Source organism: Saccostrea cucullata, unplaced genomic scaffold, assembly GCF_032062105.1.
Source record: "Saccostrea cucullata isolate Sc308-1 unplaced genomic scaffold, CSIRO_AGI_Scuc_v1 ctg409, whole genome shotgun sequence".
In the NCBI taxonomy this organism is placed as follows: Eukaryota; Metazoa; Mollusca; class Bivalvia; order Ostreida; family Ostreidae; genus Saccostrea; species Saccostrea cuccullata.
This window is the reverse complement of record NW_026923737.1, coordinates 182,225-201,645: the sequence shown is the minus strand read 5'-3', so window position 1 is coordinate 201,645 and position 19,421 is coordinate 182,225. Positions and strand designations below refer to the sequence as shown.

Genomic DNA, 19,421 nt, shown 5'->3' with positions numbered 1-19,421 from the left:
GGTCTCTGAATGCCAAAATTTCTCACGATATATTAAAGTAAATATAAAAAAAGACACAAACTGCATGTTGGGTTCTGGGAATCATTTAAAGTATAGCGAAACTTTAAAATATCTTTATTTCAAATTTAGTAACTTATATCATAAAAAATAATATACTGTATGAATGTATGATACTGTGTAATTTAAATCTGATTTTTAAAGTATTCATGTCTGAAACGTTCATAATTGAAAATGCTAATAAGTTTGACATTTAAATTTTACATATTCTTTTAATTTGACACTTTGATTTAATGTAGTGACAACTATACTGATCATCACATACTCGGTTTCCTGTAAGCTTTGTTGCCTATGATGTAAATGTCCCAGTGTGGATGGAGGCCTATACAGGATCTCACGATGTCAGGTCTCCCGTGTCTCCAGAGCCATATCACGTGTTGTACTTCGCCACGAAATCTTCCAATACCTTCCCCTTCTTTCTCAAGGTTGTTTAAAAACTGCTCCCGTTGACTCTGATTTCCGCCTGTTATAACTTCTGGGATATTTACTACAAATTAGTATAAAAAAGGATGATTGATTGATTTGGTATGTGGTGTAACATCCATTTCATATGGATAGGCCATCAATTGCCGTTGGAGAACTGCAAATTTTGACCTATGTTCGGCACTAAGAGGCCATTGAGCAGCAAGGGATCTTTTTCCTGCCAACACTTACTACTAGACAAGACTTTGGTTTATACGGACTCATCTTGTTTGACGGTATAACAGTGGGATTAGAGCCCGCTACGTACACATGAAAAGAACAAATCCTTACTTTGCGAATCTAGATCAAACGCTCTAATCATTGCGTTACGTATACACAGACCACTTATTTGGAAAGAACTGTCATATCTCATTAACAGGTATCAACTGAATACATTTTTATACTTACATATCTGGAAGACTTTTGTTATAATATTTTTGTCCTCCATGGTCAAGTGTGAAAGAATACTCATTTGTAGGCGGCTTATAAGTAATGGATCATAAATATTGTTGACGCTTATGACACATTTCTCCCCAGTCTTTCTAATGTATCCATTTGTTCTCAAATACAAACTAGCTATGTCATAACCACTAATATAGAAAGGGATATAACTATTCATTGATGCTATTCTGTACATAGTCTCATTCTTTGTGTCCTTGGTAATTTTGTGTTGATCTTCCCATAAGAAATCACGAGCCTTCAGTTTTTCCAGGGTACTCTGTGCTTCTTTACTTGTTATTGGCTTATTATTTTGGTGTGCCGTGTGTCTTATCTCATTAAGAATATCCAGCCACTCTGTGTCAGTAAAGTCAGGGGGACCGGCATCAGCACACAGGAAACAGAATAACACGAATATCTCGTCATCAGGAAACGTGAGGAACTCGTCTAAAAATAAACTTGGACTAATAATTATGCAAAAAGCTTTGAATGCCCTTTAATATTTATTATTTACTTTGGAATATACTTTTGATCTATTGCAAAATGTGCAAAAATTATAATACATTACTAGAGGGATTGAGATTTGTTGGCCAAATGATTTTAATACAACGATATTAAGCCAAAATTATTTGACGTTTCGAGCACTTGTGATTCAATCGTATTTATATCGATAGTGTATAACTTTATTGAAAACAGAATTTAAAAATTAAGGGACAATTTCACAGATCATTGATATTGCCGTACGAAATGAACTTTGGTTATCTAATTGATTTCATATTGTTAACATAATTGAGGAAATGGATTTTTTTCAGATGCACATGTAGCATTTGGATTTTTTTCTCTTTATAAATGATCAATGTTAAAAAAAAACACAAAATAAGAGAGATTTTTGCAAAGTACACGCAAAATCATTTTCCCAAAATTTTTGCAGATATTGCACGAAAGCTCATAAATTGTAACTAGTATAAGCAAATGGGAAATCAGGAGAAACCAATGCAAAAATATGTTTTTATCTATATACAGTTGAAGTCTGTGTTTAAGATTTGCCTAACAATTACAATTGCCTAATGATATGCAATTGAAACAAATATCCCAATCTAGCACTTTCGTTAAAACGAATAGGAACTCAAAATACATGTTATTGTCATATCTCCAATTGATCCTTTATCAAATCTAAAACTTAGTTATCAGGTAGAGATATGATATGAGTGCAACTTAAGAACAGATGATTCAAACAAACTTTTGTCAAAAAATTTGAAAATATCAACTTTAGTCATGTTTTTATGAGTAAAATGAATAAGTTTAACAGCGTAGTTTTTGAAATTGTATTCAAAATCTCACAAAAATGGGATTGGAAGAGAAAAATATTTATATAGATTAATAAGGATGGTTGCAGAGATGTAGAATTTTGTACAACATATAAGGTTTACAATTTCTTTATATTTTTGAATTTTATTTTTTACATCATTTTCAACGAAATAAGACAAGAAAATACCAATCCAAGCATCCATTTTTTGTTTGTATCATCTGTCCTTATGATAAGTTTTTTTTTTCAACTTACATTAACAACCCTTCCCCATTTAATTTACAATGGTGCTATGAAATGTAAAGTAAAAGAATTCCGAATTAGAACAAGGTAACTGCAAAGCGGAAAATCCTCGCGCGAAAAGCATATCTTTAAGTGAGACCATCATTCAACATCAATTGCAATGCAAGTTTCATCACTTCCGTCGTACAAATGACACACTTAAGCTAGCAATGCAAGTTTCTTACTATTTTCCGTCAAACTCCATTGCAAGGCGATATACAGCGGAGCCTCATTTATGCGGACGCTTTGGTTCCCAGTCAATTTTTCCGAATATGTGAAGCGTCCGGATACCCGTATCACCAGTTTAACAAGACAAAATAACATTTAAAAATTCTGTGCCGATGAAAAATTGTCCGGATACTGAAGCAACCGATATCTGGCGTTCGGATATTTGAAGGTCCACTGTATTAAAATTTGATTTTCTACAAATACCACAATGAAAAATGTGCAATTTACACAAGGTTCAAATGTACCTGATAAACACGTTTTCCAACGAGAATAATTTCCAGGTCCCCATGAAAAGTCTGAAATTAAAACAACAAGGTAAGTTAAAATATCCATGATAAATGGTATCTCTAATATAGAGAAAATAATACGTGCTTATATTGATCCGTATCAGATCCGTAGATGCAATCAGATTGATTCATTGATTATTTACTGTTTAACGTCCCTCTCCAGAATATTTCACTGATATGGAGACATCATTGCCGGTGAAGGGCTGCAAATTTAGGCTTATGCTCGACACTTTGACCTTTGAGCAGGGAGGGATCTCCATCGTGCCACACCTGCTGTGACACGGGACCTCGGTTTATACTGTCTCATCCTATAGACCGCCCCTTTTAGTCGCCTTTTACGACAAGCAAGGCGTACTGAGGACCTATTCTAACCCGGATCCCCACAGTTGCAAATCAGCCCCGCAGGACTGATATGACTTTTGTGAGATCAGGGATATGTTTGGCGCATTGAAGATTTCTGTATTTACTTTATGAAAATTAAAATTGTGAATTCATAATTATGTTTCTTTTGTAACGATTTAGACGAAGGTCGATATGGTCCTTCGGGACACGAATAAAATTCGGAATAATTTATGCATATAACTATTTCTTCAGTACTACATGTAAACTATGTAAAACATTGAACTCGATTTTAAATCAGGGAAATCCGTATTAAATTTAAACATCATGTTAAATTTTCATATAAATAGCATCAGAAATAGACGATAGGGTACATGATTTTCAAAGTACTTTGTGAATTGAGTTGGATGAAAACGACATTGAAAAACGCTAAACCGGCTCCCGGGGATGTAACGATATGTTCGGATATGGTTATCATACACCAGGGATGGAAAAAGTGTACAGAAGTGACATTACATTCTTTTAGAGAAATTGTTTTTAATGGCCATGAGAGTAGATGATAGTTTTCCTCTATACAAAGTACCAAAAAAGAATTAACGCATGTAAGAAATACAGCATTGTAAATAATTTTCAAATCAAATGCAGACCTTTGGCCAAAAACTTTTAGACTGGTTTAGACATCAAACAATGTGTATTCTTTCATATATACAAAATATAAAGGTTATCTTTTGCTTAATTTCGACTGAAATTAAATCTGCTAAAAAGTAGTAAATTTTAACAATTCCCTTATTCAAGAGCGTTTTTCCACTTTGAAAAAAATGGACGTTAACAAGAACGAAGCAGAAATATGAAGTCATAAAAGACGTTAGATACGCTTGATTTGTGCACCACTGAACACTTACTTGCTTTTTTTTTTACCATAATTTTTGTATTAAATTTGACATCATCAGGAAACTTGAAATGCATGATCATACAATGTTACTTTTTTCTATGACAAGAAAAGAAATTTAATTTAGCAAAAAGAATCTAAACTGTTCGTCATGTTTACTACTTTGTGGGAAAACGCTTTTACATTTTATTCAATTTGAACGATGTATCAGCCACAACCAACTTAATCCCTCAAGCCAGATATATTTTATTCATATGTCATTTTGAAAAGTTTATATTAACATTCCAAACATGATTATTTAAAAGATGTTTGATCCCATTTACTATGTAATATCTCAATTCTATTTAGACTATTGCACCGTTTATCTTGAAAAAAAAACACCTGATACTTAATACAAAAAAGTGTTTCAAAATTTATGCTATGTAAATGTACTTCTCTAAGAAAAAAATATCATCTTCATATTATCTATTGAATACTTAGACATTAAACATTATACATTAAACTTTAACAGTAAAAAAAAAAGAAATGTTTAATGTAAAACAGGAATTTAACAAGAGCGAACGAGATCTTCCCGTTGAAAGTTCTTTTGCAAGACTCTTTATTTTTTGCTTTATTATTCTGATTATACACAAGGGAGCTAATTTAAAAATCTTACTTGAAAACAATCATTATCTTATTCTCAATACTGCCAACAATATAATTGTTCTCCTACCTTCTTAGTCAATTGTTAAAAGTTTTGGTCTCAAAATCTTTTTTTCTTTGTTGATATAGATATTTAAATGAATTTTCATAACATGTCACTTATTTTGGAAAAGAAAGAGAAACTAAAGATAACTATTATATTTTGGCAAAACTTTTGTATTTTACTACAGAAATCTACTGAAAAGGGAAACTATGTATTGGAATGTACATTGTAATGGAAATTATCCCTCCCCTACAATGTACCCTGAAACAATAAAATCCTTTTTACGGGTAATATGCATCATTATTTTAAAAATTCATAAAAAAATGTTTCTGTGTTTTACAAGGGAAAACGTGTGTTTACAGACAATAAATTTAAAAGGTAAACATTGTAAAATCAACTTTCAAGAGGTTTTAAGTTGTATCTTATCACAATGATAATAATGTTTAGTTCAATGTACACTGCACATAAGAAAATATGCAAGGATCATTTATCGGAATTTTATCTATGTTCAAGAATATTATAAAATATGTTGTTGTTTATGAAAATTATTTATCAATGAAAGTTGCACTAAACAAATATCTCACTGCCTAATTGCCATCAGTATTGCAAAAATGTGTTTCAAATGTAGAGTTAGCGTGTATAGTTCTTTATTTATACCCATTGCATTATACGTGTTGTCTTAATAGAGAGATATTTAAATTAACAAAGTGCACGAGAATCATTGAATTTGTGAATGATTTGAATACTCTATATATACCAATGATAATAATACATCTCGTTATATACATGTAACTAAGGAAATTGCATAAGCGTACATTTATGATCTCATAATTTCACATATTTGAATTAGCTATATCTTTAATATAAATAAAAAACATAAAAGGAAAAGCACCTTCTGTATGTATCCAATCCCGACTGCTATGGAATACATCGTCAACCCTCCTTATTACAAGAGCTGGAATTCAGAGTAATTGCATTGTAAGTATTAACATTTGGTAGCACTGGTATAAAATTCATTCATCAATAAAAACTGCAAATATTTCATGGCTTAATAACCATTTGTATTGCATAAAAAGGATTTAAAATGTATGCAAGAATCTAGAGCTGGCACGGACAGTTCTTTAATTTATAGTTAAGGAATGAAACGTGTTGTCGAAGTAGAAAGTTTATAACTTATTGACGTAATATACTATATAATTTACCACTGATAACAAAGGGAATTATTATCTGTTCCTTTTCTGGGTTTCTTTTGATTGTAGTTTTTAAAGAAAGTTAAAATTCGCCAAAAAATGATTTAAATAATGTGCCTGAAAAGTTGAATATTATGTATTTAAGAAGATCTTTTCGTAACCTCGGCATTTTCAAATGAGCTATATTTTGATATTTAAAAAACATAAAAGGATAAGCACCTTCTGTATTCCCGCCTTCTCCATTTAAATCTATGTTGCATTCTGGGGACATAATCATTGTTTCTTCATCTGGAATTCAAGAAAAAAGTTATGGAAACGTTAAGTTATCTACATTTGTTCTGTAGTACCTTGTGTTCTGTCTCATGCTTTATTTCCTTATCAACACATCAAATTAATAGGTCAATAACTCCATTATGTACTTTGAATTAACATTAAATGTTTTTACATACCAGTCCTTTATATATAATTAATTTTATTGCTGTAAGTTTCATAGAATAAAATTATATTGAATTTAAAACCAAGCTCTGTGATAAACGTGATGACTTTAACATTTCTAACGGTAACTTCCATTATCTATGCAGCAATATACCTTCATCATACTGAGTAGTTATATATCTCAGTTAATTGGATACGCAAGAGTATGTTCTCCGTTTGAACGACGTCAGCAAATAAAATTTGTCATTGAGTTACATGCTGACTGACATTTATCCTATCAACAGTTAGTTCATTATTTTAACACTGAATGTATTGCAGTCATGGTATATTTACGGAAGTTCTTTATGGTTTGATTTTTAAATTGCTTACGTAAAGACAAAGACAATAGTGAGCAGTTTCGTAAAAAAAATTCTCCCATAGAGCATGACATTCGTTGTCAGAGACGGCGCGGAATGGTTTCAATTCAACCGTGACATTGATGTTAACGAGAAATAGAGACACCTTACTATCGCGTTATTCGTCCTGCCCCCTGATGAATCGCCACCTTACAACAACAAAACCCTCTGATACTACAGTAGAATATCATAATCATTACCTTAGCCCCAACAACTAAAAGAAACCAGTTCTGAAATTTGAGTTTTTGAGCCTTGAACTTTACGTTTGTGCTCCTCTACCTAGAGTATACTCGCGTCGTTTGACTAATTTTTTCGGCATGGCCAATATAGCAAGATTAATACCCTGATGGATTACAAAGGAGAATTAAGGTTGTGACAGATGCGCGGAAAAAGAACATTAAAGATAATGAGGATTTTGGGGGTATCGTCTTAAGAGTTTCAAAAATTCATAAATTTTAAGAAAAATCAATTAAGATGTGGTTTACATTTTTGTCCCCCGCTTTCGCGAAAGCGAGGGGACATTAAATCTCATTCGTCTGTCTGTCTGTCCGTCTGTCCGTCACAAAAACTTTAACCTTGCCCATAACTTTTGATTTAGTGGAGCTATGACTTTCATATTTCACATGTGTATTCCTTGTGACAAGACCTTTCTTTGGGTACCACCAAATTTGACCTTTTGACCTTGACCTTGGAGTTTGACCCACTTTTACACAAAAATTCCAAACTTTTACTTTGGCAATAACTTTTGAATAGTAGGTAATAGGACTTTCATATTTCACATATATATTGTTTGTGGCAAGACCTTTCATTGGATAACAACAACCTTGACCTTTTGACCTTGACCTTAGAGATTTACGTACTTATAAAAAAACTTTAACCTTGACTATAACTTTTGAACGGTGAGGACTAAGGCTTTCGTACCTCACATATGCAATCCTAGTGAAAAGTCCTTTCATTGGATACCAATAACTTTGACCCTTTGACCTTGACCCTGGAGTTTAAACTACTTTTAAAAAACTTCAACCTTGGTCACAACATTTTAACAGTTGATACTAGGACTTTTATATCTCACATATGTATTTCTTGTGGCTAGACATTTAATTTGATACCAACAACCTTGACCTTTTGACCTTGACCTTGGAGATTTACGTACTTATGATAAAACTTTAACCTTGACCATATCTTTTGAACGGTGAGGGCTAGGGCTTTCGTACTTCACATATGTAATCCTTTTGGGAAGACCTTTTATTGGATACCAACAACTTTTACCCTTTGACCTTGACATTAGAGTTTTAACTACTATTTAGAAAAAACTTTAACTTTGGTCACAGCTTTTAAACGGTAGATACTAGGACTTTTATATTTTATATATGTATTCTTTGTGGCAAGTCCTTTCATTGGATATCAACAACTTTGACCTTTTAACCTTGACCTTAAAGATTTACGTACTTATGAAAAAACTTTAACCTTGACCATAACTTTTGAACAGTAAGGGCTAGGGCTTTCATACTTCACATTATTATCCTTGTGAGAAAAACTTTCATTGAATAAAAATAGATTTGACCTTTTGATCTTGCAATTGATCTTGGAGTTGACCTACTTTTAAAAAACTTTTTTAATTTGGCCATAACTTTTTAACGGTCAGGATTAGGGTTTCATCTTCAAAAAATATCAATTTCAATGAAAATTTCTACATAAATGACGTATGATAGGATGTTCATATTAGACACAATATGTAATAAAAAATAACATCTCATCCACAAAGAAACCGAAAGCGGGGGACCACAATTCTTTGAATTTGCTTGTTTCTTTAAAGATCATCTTAAAAGTAATATATAAATACTGAAGATATTTAACAGAAAAATGAATTTAATCGGCTCAAAAATTTACACTGCGTTTCTTTTTTTTCCTTTCAGAATACTTAGATATATTCATCTTAATTTAATTCGATTTATAATTGTCACATGTTACATGTTGTTCTAGTAGACGCTTTAAAGCTAGCATGATGATACTCATTGTGTATAAACCATTGAGAACAACATGAACTTCTTTCTGTTGCCCTATTTTTTTTAAATTGGATTTAACAAAGAAAGTGCGAATTGACCTTAAAAAGAATTTGATACGTTAGTTATAGTTTTCAATAACAGTAAAGGAAAAATACCTGTACCTTCTGAACTTCTGTCTTTTCCGTTTAATTCAAAGTCGCATTCTGGGGAGATAAAAGATGTTTCCTCATCTGAAATTATAGAACTTGTCTTCATTTTAAGACTAAAGCCTGAACTATCAGGAATATTTGTCCAGACACATGTACATGTTTGAATAATATGATGAAAATTTACAAATCTTTCAAATCATGTCAACATTACATGTAGCCATTGCATAAAACGAAAATAAAAAAAACAAACCTCTGAACCATTTAGTCTTTTCCTTTGAATATACATGTGTATAATTTAGGGGGCCAACTATAGTTTCCATCGCGCAATATTTCGCGCATCATTGCAAAATAAAGCGTATTTACTGTTTTAATGCAACTTTTTTCGGTTAATTATTAAAATTAACGTTGACATCGTTGCAGTGTGTTTTTCACGTTATGATAATCTGTAGCTCTTAAAAAAGGGGTAATAAGAGGATATAAAAATGTTATTTGAGAAAAAGTAACAAATACGCTACAGCCACGAAGTGCCAAAATATGCCCTGTCCCCAAAATAAATGAAATACTCTGTGATAGGTTAGACTTTGTGGGTTATAACACAATTTATTTTTTAGTGATATCTTTTTCAGTTTTCTTGTTATAGTCGTTTGAAAATGGTATTGTTTCAAGTAAAATCTACATGTATAACGTCATGACTTTTGACGTTATATATATGCATGTATATTGTAACGGTATGACGTTAACGTTATTTAAGTGAAGGTAAATATATCTACATTATTGAAAGGGGGATCCACTAAAATAAACCCTACCTAAGAATTTGGGAAATTTTATCATAGGACCGTTAAGAAGTTTTGAATCATGAGATAAATACAATGTCATGTAGCTAGCTAGTTTTTGCTTTGATTAAAAAAGTGTCAAATACTGTTATATTGTCCTGTTGAATCAAAAAAAAAAAAAAAATGATACATTAAGAGAAAATAGGGGGGAATTATTCACGGTGTAAATATTACCTGTATCCATAGTATTGATTAATCCGTAAAGTCACGAAAAAGTGAATATTAAGTGTTCAATTTTTTTTTTTTTTTTTTTTTGGGGGGGGGGCTTAAAATCATAGTATAGGCAACAGAAGGCTGTTTTAATAGCCGTTGCAACTTGTGCGATTATTCAAAACACAAGGGTCGTGCGTAATTAACATTATCATGTGTATATACATGTATTTGCTGCGTATCATGCTTGATTGTATGGACATTTTGTTTAAAATTATCCCTCGGACTTGCTGTACATATGGAAGGATATAATTTTGTCGAAATACCTGCACACGTTTTTTATCGTCAAGTGTTATCCCTTCGGTAGAAGCTCTTGGGTAGTGTACATTGCTATGCATACTGGAAATTCATTCGAGATTCATAGTCAAAGACATTTGACGGCACTTGTTTAGATAAACTGTAAATTAATTACCAAATCTATAACCACTTTATTTAAACCTCTTTAAACGCCAACAGATGACAGGCGCGGATCCAGAATTTTTTCCAGTCAAAAAATATACAAGCCAGAAATCTCTTCCCATGCAAAAAAAAAAAAAAAAGCAAACAAACAAAACAAATCAACAGCAAAGAAACCCCCAAATAAACAAAATAAACCCACATAAACTCCTTTCCCATGTTTCGGATTGTTTCCCCCATCTTCTCAAGACGCGGTCTGGAGTCGGCATACAGCTCTTTTCCCCAGAATAGGAGAGTATGGGCATTGTGGTCGTGGTTTGCGATGATGATTGTGTTTTCCATACAAATAAAACCTTGACTTTTTATACAAACTCAACACAGATTCCAGGGTTTCAGTGTCATCTAGGAGGGATCCAAGGTCACTTTTACTTAGTTTAGTATAGGTATTTAAAACTCCGCAAATCCCAGTCTCTTCATTTAGATCCGCGCATTGATGAATACCGGGTACACAGACAAAGGAGGTAATGTTTATAATTTACCAATTCAACGAATTTCAATCAAATCGCTATCATCTCGGGGATAGAGAGAAAAAATGTGAAAATAACACATCCTAAATACCAAGCTAGCAATTTTAAAATTATGATCTATGAAGGCAACGAAATTACATGCACAAGATAATTCTGATATTCTGGGACACCCCATGTTTTAAATAAGTGTTGTCATTTTATATAATGTTTGATACCCCTTTTGATCAAAAACTGGAATATGTAAGTCCGTTCAAGTGTAGATCAAGGCCAGTTATATGTTATGCAGTTTAAGATCTATATTATTTTTTTAACAATAAAGAAGATTAAAGATCACCCCCGCTGTTGTGATATGGAACGCTTTCGACCATGCAACAATTACAAAATCAATGTTGCTGATCAGCCGGGGATATTTTGACAATTACAGTGCAGGGAAATAATTTTGTTACAGCATCAATGCTGATTTTGGTGCTTCCTATGCTTGCTGATTTTGATGCTTCCTTTGCTTGCTGATTTTGATGCTAGTTATCCTTATCCTGATCCTGGTTTGATCCTTATCCTGATGCTGGTTTGAAACTAGGTCAATGCTAGTAATGCTACCGGAAGTAGGATTATCCTGCCGGAAGTGGATAATTCAAAAACAGCATCGCTATTTTAAGCCATTAAAATAATTTTTGGGGTAATTTTTAATTGTAATTTGTATTAAATGCCTTTCCTTTATCTGTTTTCACTTTGGTCAATGCTAGTTCTATCCTTTGCTTGCTGATGCTGATCCAAGTAATGCTGTTTTTTTTAAATGCTGATGCTGATGCTAGTTCTATCCTGATCCTACTTATGCTGATCCTGATGCTGGTTTATGTAACAAAATTAGTTCCCTGCACTGTATAGAATAAAGAAAGTAAATTACCCTACCCTGTTGATTTATGTTTGTATTTATGAATGAAAACGCCCCCCTCCAAACACTATCGAATAGATTTATTTCACTTCGTCAGTTTTTTCACTGGTAAAAATTGATTTTTTTTTCGATTGTTTATGTAGGTATAATTTCTTTAGATTTGCCCTTGCATCTACCTCCAACTAACTGACGACCTGTAGCATAGATTACCTACAGGTAAATATTTAAAGCACATTGCGAAGGGGCGTTGCGATACTGAATTCAAAGACACACCAATGCACTGACATATTTCTGTATTCTATATTTGTACCAAATGGAATTATAATTGTTTGAAATATATATTGATGAAAATATCAATACACAGTATACATATATGTACATACATCGATGTCCTCAGTGCGAAGCTACGTACAGCATCATTAACATAGGGGCTTGTCTTCCGGATTATTAAATGTAAAATAAATTTTTAAAAAAAAATTGAATCTTTTTAAAGCTATAGAGTTTATGTATAGGTGTGGTACGTCTTTTTTAAACGTGGTTTTTCTTGGCTGAAAGTGTCAGGATCTTTATTTTAACACTTTTTAAGTGTATTTAAAGAAGATTCAATTAAAAAAAAAAATTATTTTACCCTTTAATAATCCGGAAGACAAGCCCCTATGATCATTAATAGGATTTTTGCTTTTGAAGCAGTATGAAAATTTACTTTTCTACACCTGCATAAAATTATTTAAAAAGATTTTGTTTAAAAGAAAAATAGATCGATGGCTGATATACGTATGTAAATTGCGGCTATAATATGTAACACCTCTCGTAATATTATAAGGAACTTGAAATTGACATATACTCATCCAAGTTCAAGATTTCAAGAAACAGGCGATTGAAAGGGGGTGAAATTGGAGATAATAAAATAGACCTCTCTTAATACATGTAATTTAATGATATCGAGTAAAGTTTAAGTGATTCATCTTGAAAAAAAAAATCAATTACCATCTAAAATAATTACAGTCTTTATGACGTCACAATTGACGTATTTGTATTACTTTTAACGTCATGTTCAAAGACTGACGAAGAGAAATGTAACTTATATGTTTTTTGAGTTTTGAATTCAGATAATATAAATTGAAGATCATGCCTCTCCACAAATTTCGTTTCAAACGAACTACTGACTATTTTTTTAATATATTGTGTGTAATTTTTATACAACTATTGTTATATAAACCAAATATTACCGAATGTTTAACAAAACTGGTGAATCTTTGCGACATCAAAATTTAAATGTAAAGGCATATTTCATATTGGCCACACTTATGATTAACGATTATATTAAGCGTGTAGATTTGTATCAGCAATACTTATACATATGGTAAGTATGAAAGTTGTTCTTGACTGTGGCCACACTTAATTTTGGGAAAATCTGTCGAAAAATCGGCATTTTTTAACGTTTTTGTGAAACCGTCGCATCTTCAAACAATCGCACGTGCCTAACAGCGCATTATTAAATAAAATGAGTTACGTAAGGAAAAGAAGTATGTTGTCCTCTAATAATTAACGTATAATACCTGCCATGAATAGAAACTCGATTTTTGTGAAAAACACAGGGCCAAATATGATGGTTCGTGGATTTACCTCAAAGTTTAAAACATAGAAATTTGAGAATATCTCTAATATTTAATTATGTTTTCATGTGAATCCACTGTGTACATTGTACGTCATATTTTTTAATACTCTATAAAAATAGTAAAATTTGCAAATCTTCTCATTTTGAGATGCCCTTCTAGTAACAAGACGGTAGAATTTTCTGTCTCTTACATATATTGTATAATATAGTATTACGCATCAAATATTATAGTTTGAACAAAATATCTATTTAGGTATTTGTGTAAATTGCATTAAAGTGCTAAAAATTGGTATTTTCCTATATAATCCTACAGTAAACGTACGTGTATTTTGGGACGGTCTCTCAAACATACCTGGACGGTAGATTTCCCCCAAACTTTGCATGTACACTAAAGTTAATGTAAGTTATATATGCTATAAAATAACGAGTTTCGCTGTTGCAGTTTTTACACAATAAAACTATAGTCGGCAACCTTAAAACAAATAAATATTATAGAAATTAACAAACCCACTTACCATCAATATTCACTCCATTTTCGTTGTTTTTCTTTTTCTTGAAGCAGAGATACAAAAACAGAATGGTAAAAATTGCAAATACCACACCTATGACTGTGACAGTAATACCGACTATGGATCCTTCAGTAAGTTGGCCATTTTCTGTATCTTCAGTATACTTAGAATGGTTAGAAGCTGCGGGAAAGAAGCTGAGCGTTCGGTTCGTGCTGAAGAACGTTAAGTTTCCGGTGGCCATCTTTGGTTCTATGTTTAAAGACAAATTAAGAAAGAAATTATAATTAGTGTGAAGTTAACAAACAGTTAAAGGTAACAAGAAATCTAAAGCAATAAAAATGTGATGAGGTCAGTTAGAAATTCCCTCTCAGCAAATCTTAATTAATATAAGCCTTTGTTTTGACAAAATAGATTTCACATTAAGGTTTTTCGCACAGATTAACGTAAATACTTCTATCAATTGGGAAATCTTATAGTATTTAAGATCAAAAGTGCGTAAATCAATACAAAATTAGATAAGAGAAACAACAGACCTCCAAAATACCAAAGGATGGATCAGGTGCTTTGGACTTAGCAGCTAAGACTCAATGATTAATTGAATTCATTTACAATGTCATTGTATAAACCATATATATTAGGCAAAAATGATTTTAAACGAAACTGTTGATTTTCTTTGCTTCATCAACTTGTTTGTCAATAATTTCCATCGATTCAGAAATTGTTCATACGTGAAACATGATCTTGCTTATGGAATTAACAAAAATATAGAGAAACTGTAAGCAGGCGATAAAAGTGTTTTGCTGCATAAGTAACGGAATTCGACAATTGTAAAATTATTCATAAGTTTATCATAGAGCTTGATTGTTACAATTCAATGAAGGTTTTTTTTTTAAGTAAAATATCAAAATATGAAACGAATGTTTCAGTTTCTGAGGTATCTTTTATTTCAAACTCACTGAAATATACTAGAGATCACGATCGAAGAATGCAAAATTTATAAGGTTATCAAACAAAAGACTATATAGCCACCTATAAGATAAATTTTTAATATTAAATAATTTTCATACCACATAACAACAAAAGAGCCAAAGTGAACACTGAAATTAAAGTAGTTTTCTTCTTTATATTATTCTGGTCAGGATCAGATTGACTTGGTAAATTTCTATAGCAGTTAAAATGTGACACCTACTACTTTCCTGAATATACTTGTCCCCAGCAATGTCACTGATTGATCCAGTAGTTTGTACTATTTATTCATTATAATAAGAAAATTTCCTTCTTCATTGAAATCTTATTAAACTCTTTGTTTTTCTAAAAAATATTTTTAGAGTCTTATTCATCAATATAATGAAAGAAAAGGGTTTATGATATAAATAAAACTGATCTAAACATAGTTTCCGAGTATCTAATTCATATAAAACAAAATAAAAGCGTAGTAATTTTTTCACCATCATGTTGAATTTTGCACTGAAAATTTTAGCTCTCAACACAGAAGGGCTACGGGAACACAAACCAATTCATATCATTATGTGTAAATAATTGTGTTTTTTTTCAGTCTGCATAAAAAAAAATCTGTGACATGCGTTGTGGCAGCCATTGTATTTGAAGTAGCCTTTCAAAACTAGTTGATATAACATAACCCCTTCTACTATTATTTTTCAGACAATCTGCCATTTTTTCTTTTAAATTCACTCAATAAAATGTATGACAGAAAACCTTATTTAAAGAAACATGCCAGAAGTTTACAACTGAAGTGTACCGGCAAAAGTAACGTCTTAAGACTATCTATTGTACACTGTATGTTACACTTGACAAAAGGGGTGTATTTAAAGAAAGTTAATCTTAGTACAGTATCAATGAAGGCACGATATACGGCCTAAACATCATATAGCATCATAACCCAAACTCCTAGAGTGTACAGTGCTTGTCTTATGACGAAAACATGATTGTTTAATTTTACAAAATATTAACCCCATTTAATCATATTTCTTTCACTGCCACAATATTATAAATCAAACATCAAAAAATCATTGTACTTATCGTTAAATTTTACCTTTTTCAGACTTTTAGTCCGTTTATTTTCTTCGCCTCCATTTTATCTTCAGAAATACTTCCTCCAATCTATAGTCTGTGGTTTACTTTAACACAATCTTTTTTTAAAAGGGCATACAAATTTCAGATACACTGAAAATATTTTTGAATGAACGTTTAAAGGTGAAAATCAGTGAAGTAAAGGTGCTTCAAAAGCGCATTTCAAGCGTCAATTTCACGACGAATAAAAGTTTCTATTATCATTTTTAATTACCAGATAACCAAAATAAAAGATTTATCTTTTAAGTTAACCCCGAGGATCAGTTTAAAATATTCAGATTGTCATGCCCAAGTGCATAGTCATTATTCTGTTTTTTAAATCAATTATTTATTGAGTGTTTTTTCACTACAAACCAGCACAGTTTGAATTTGATATTAACCTCAATCTATAGATTTCAGACCTCAGTTTCGTATAAAGAAGTCTTAACATTACGTAAATGAAAATAGAACATAATAAAAAGGTTAAAAGGTGTAAAAAAATTATTTGAAAAGACATTAAACGCCAATATGAACGCAGTCCGTACTTATAAAATGTGTATTGCATCTATAAATTAAAAAAAAGATACTTGAATGCTATTGCATTATTAAGTTTTCTATATGGGTGATAGAAAATAAAGTTTGCTTAACAATAAAAATGGTATATGTGTACTTAAATATTTTACGTTGAAAAAATATTTTTTCCTTCAATACGTAGAGATCAATCCGATGTTGAATCATTTTTGTCACCATTCATATGGCTGTATTTCTTTATGCAAGACTACTATGTATAAGTGTGATCTTATAGGTTTTCCTTTTAATATTACTCTATCGAATTTCGATTGGTCAAACTTTACTCAAACAGCCTTCACCCTAACCTTGACCTAAAGTTTTGTTCTGCGCAATACCGAAACCTAATAGTGCAAACCAAAAATAAGTAAATAAAAACGAAATTATTAAAAAAAAAAAAGAAAAACGAAATTATTAAATAAAGAAAAACGAAATTAATATATAAAGAGAAACGAAATTAATACATCTAGAAAATGTAATTATTAAATAAAGAGAAACAAAATTATTAAATAAAGAAAAACGAAATTCATATATAAAGAAACACGAAATTAATATATAAAGAAAAACGAAATTATTACATACTTCATTTTGTTTTCTTTATTTAATGATTTCGTTTTCTTTATTTAATAATTTCGTTTTCTACTTTTAATAATTTCGTTTTTTCTTTATATATTAATTTCGTTTTTTAAATAGAAAACTGAAACTAAAATAAAGAAATTTAGAGATGTGCAAGGTAAGGGCCTGAACCCATAAATCATTAGCGCACGCGTCTGTTAGACTTGATTTTGTTTCGACAATTTACAAGTGTGATGTTTGCCTTTGCACTCACCGACTCCCAAATCAAGGCATAACCATTACAAAAATTGAATGGGGGAGAATTTAACCTTTGGTATCTAATAGTAATATGCTTAGATTTATGTTTTTATCTTACAATAACACGATGAATGTGAACTTAGGCCAGTCTCATAATTTGGCCAGTGATTAATTCGGTGACATGTTGACGTTAACAATTGGTTGAACAAATGCTCGAAAGTCTAATGATCAGCAATGAATCTGGACACATAAATAATCACTTTGGATTTGAAACATTAAAGAGATTATCCTAATAAAATTTCACAAATATTTAAGATAAACATGAAGGTTAAGATTCCGTTATTTACAACATGTACTGTTGCATTTTTAACATTGATGAAATCCCCATGGCTTTACAGTATATGAATTAGAAAATACCGTAAAATAATACGTAATATCGGACTTTGTGGGTTTGTTTGACATTGTAAAAAAATGTTTTAAGATAACAAGTGCAAAACTTAAAACAAGTCAAAGTGGTTACAATAAGTAGAATTTAATGATTGCTTACTATATTAGAAAAAAAGCAAAACACTTCTGATTTCTTGGTCTTAATGAATGTCAAACTCTCAGTCTGTACTATTCGTGTAAGTGATACTACATGACTACTATAGTACTTCATTCACATATTCTGAATGACAAACCCTCAATCTGTATTTATAATTCAGTTATATTTGTGACCAAACAATGCTCACACTTGCACAAAACAAATCCAACAAAATAATCAAATCAATTTTCTCTTTATAGTTTCAACAACCTATGATTTATACCCGGTATTACATAGATAGGATGCTAGGTTAAGTTGGAGGGAATTCAGTAATACTATACTCAAGATCTTGATCATGACCTTCTCGCGATTCATGAGCTTTATTAGAATGTCATTAATTCTGTGCAAACAGAAACAGCCACCCTCGCTAAGTCCAGGCTTACAAACTCCAACAATGATGTGGGGATATGACACAACATATAAAAAAAAATTGAATAGTTTATGAAATGTTTACGGAAATGGGAATTTTCGGCCGTGTGTACATATTTTTTCTACGTTTGTTAATTTGACATTTATATGATCTTTAATTTTTCATTTCCACTACACATTTGTAATGTCGATATAAGGCGTAAAGAGTTACTACGAGGTGATGCTTTATAGCATGTGCGCTTTATGGAATGATTCATGGGTTCATGTTGCACAACAATATTACATCCTGCTTTATATTTTTATCAAAAATGCGCAAGTTGAAGAAGGTGTAATTAATTCAAAACAAACTTCTCAGAAGATTCCTTTTCAGATCTTGTAAAACCATTCTTTATAAAGATTTTAGTACCAAAAAATACATAGCCATCCAGCAAGGCACACAAGTTTGTTTTGGTCGAAGTCGAGCAGGTGTTCAGCACGCCCTAAATTTTAATAAATCTAGTCAATACAGGAAGTTTACATGTTGTTTTTCATCTCATAAAAAAAAATTCAGCTTCAGTCTCGTATAAAAATGCCAGATTCGGAAGGGAAGATTCCGGGATTATTTTGTGTCTGCCATGATTAACTGCTAAGACACCTGCAGGCCCTTACCATGCACATATTTAAATTCCCTATTTTAATTTCAGTTTTCTACTTGAAAAACGAAATTAATATATAAAGAGAAACGGAGTTAATATATAAAGAAAAACGAAATTATTAAAAGTAGAAAGCGAAATTATAAAGTAAAGTAAAAAGGAAATCATTAAATAGAGAGAAACGAAATTAATATATAAAGAAAAACGAAATTAATATATAAAGAGAAACGAAATTATTAAATAAAGAAAAACGA

General features: G+C 31.3%; 1 protein-coding gene across 1 annotated transcript; it reads right to left on the bottom strand.

Annotated features, from left to right (window-relative positions):
* Positions 1-5,986: 5,986 nt before the first annotated feature.
* Positions 5,987-14,378, bottom strand: LOC134264802 (uncharacterized). Its single transcript, XM_062747080.1, has 4 exons — positions 14,140-14,378; positions 9,161-9,229; positions 6,383-6,451; positions 5,987-6,003 (listed from the first exon to the last, which is right to left on the bottom strand). Exons 1-4 carry the CDS (start codon positions 14,372-14,374, stop codon positions 5,987-5,989), a joined length of 390 nt encoding a protein of 129 aa, XP_062603064.1. The 5' UTR covers positions 14,375-14,378.
* Between the last annotated feature and the right edge of the window lie 5,043 nt (positions 14,379-19,421).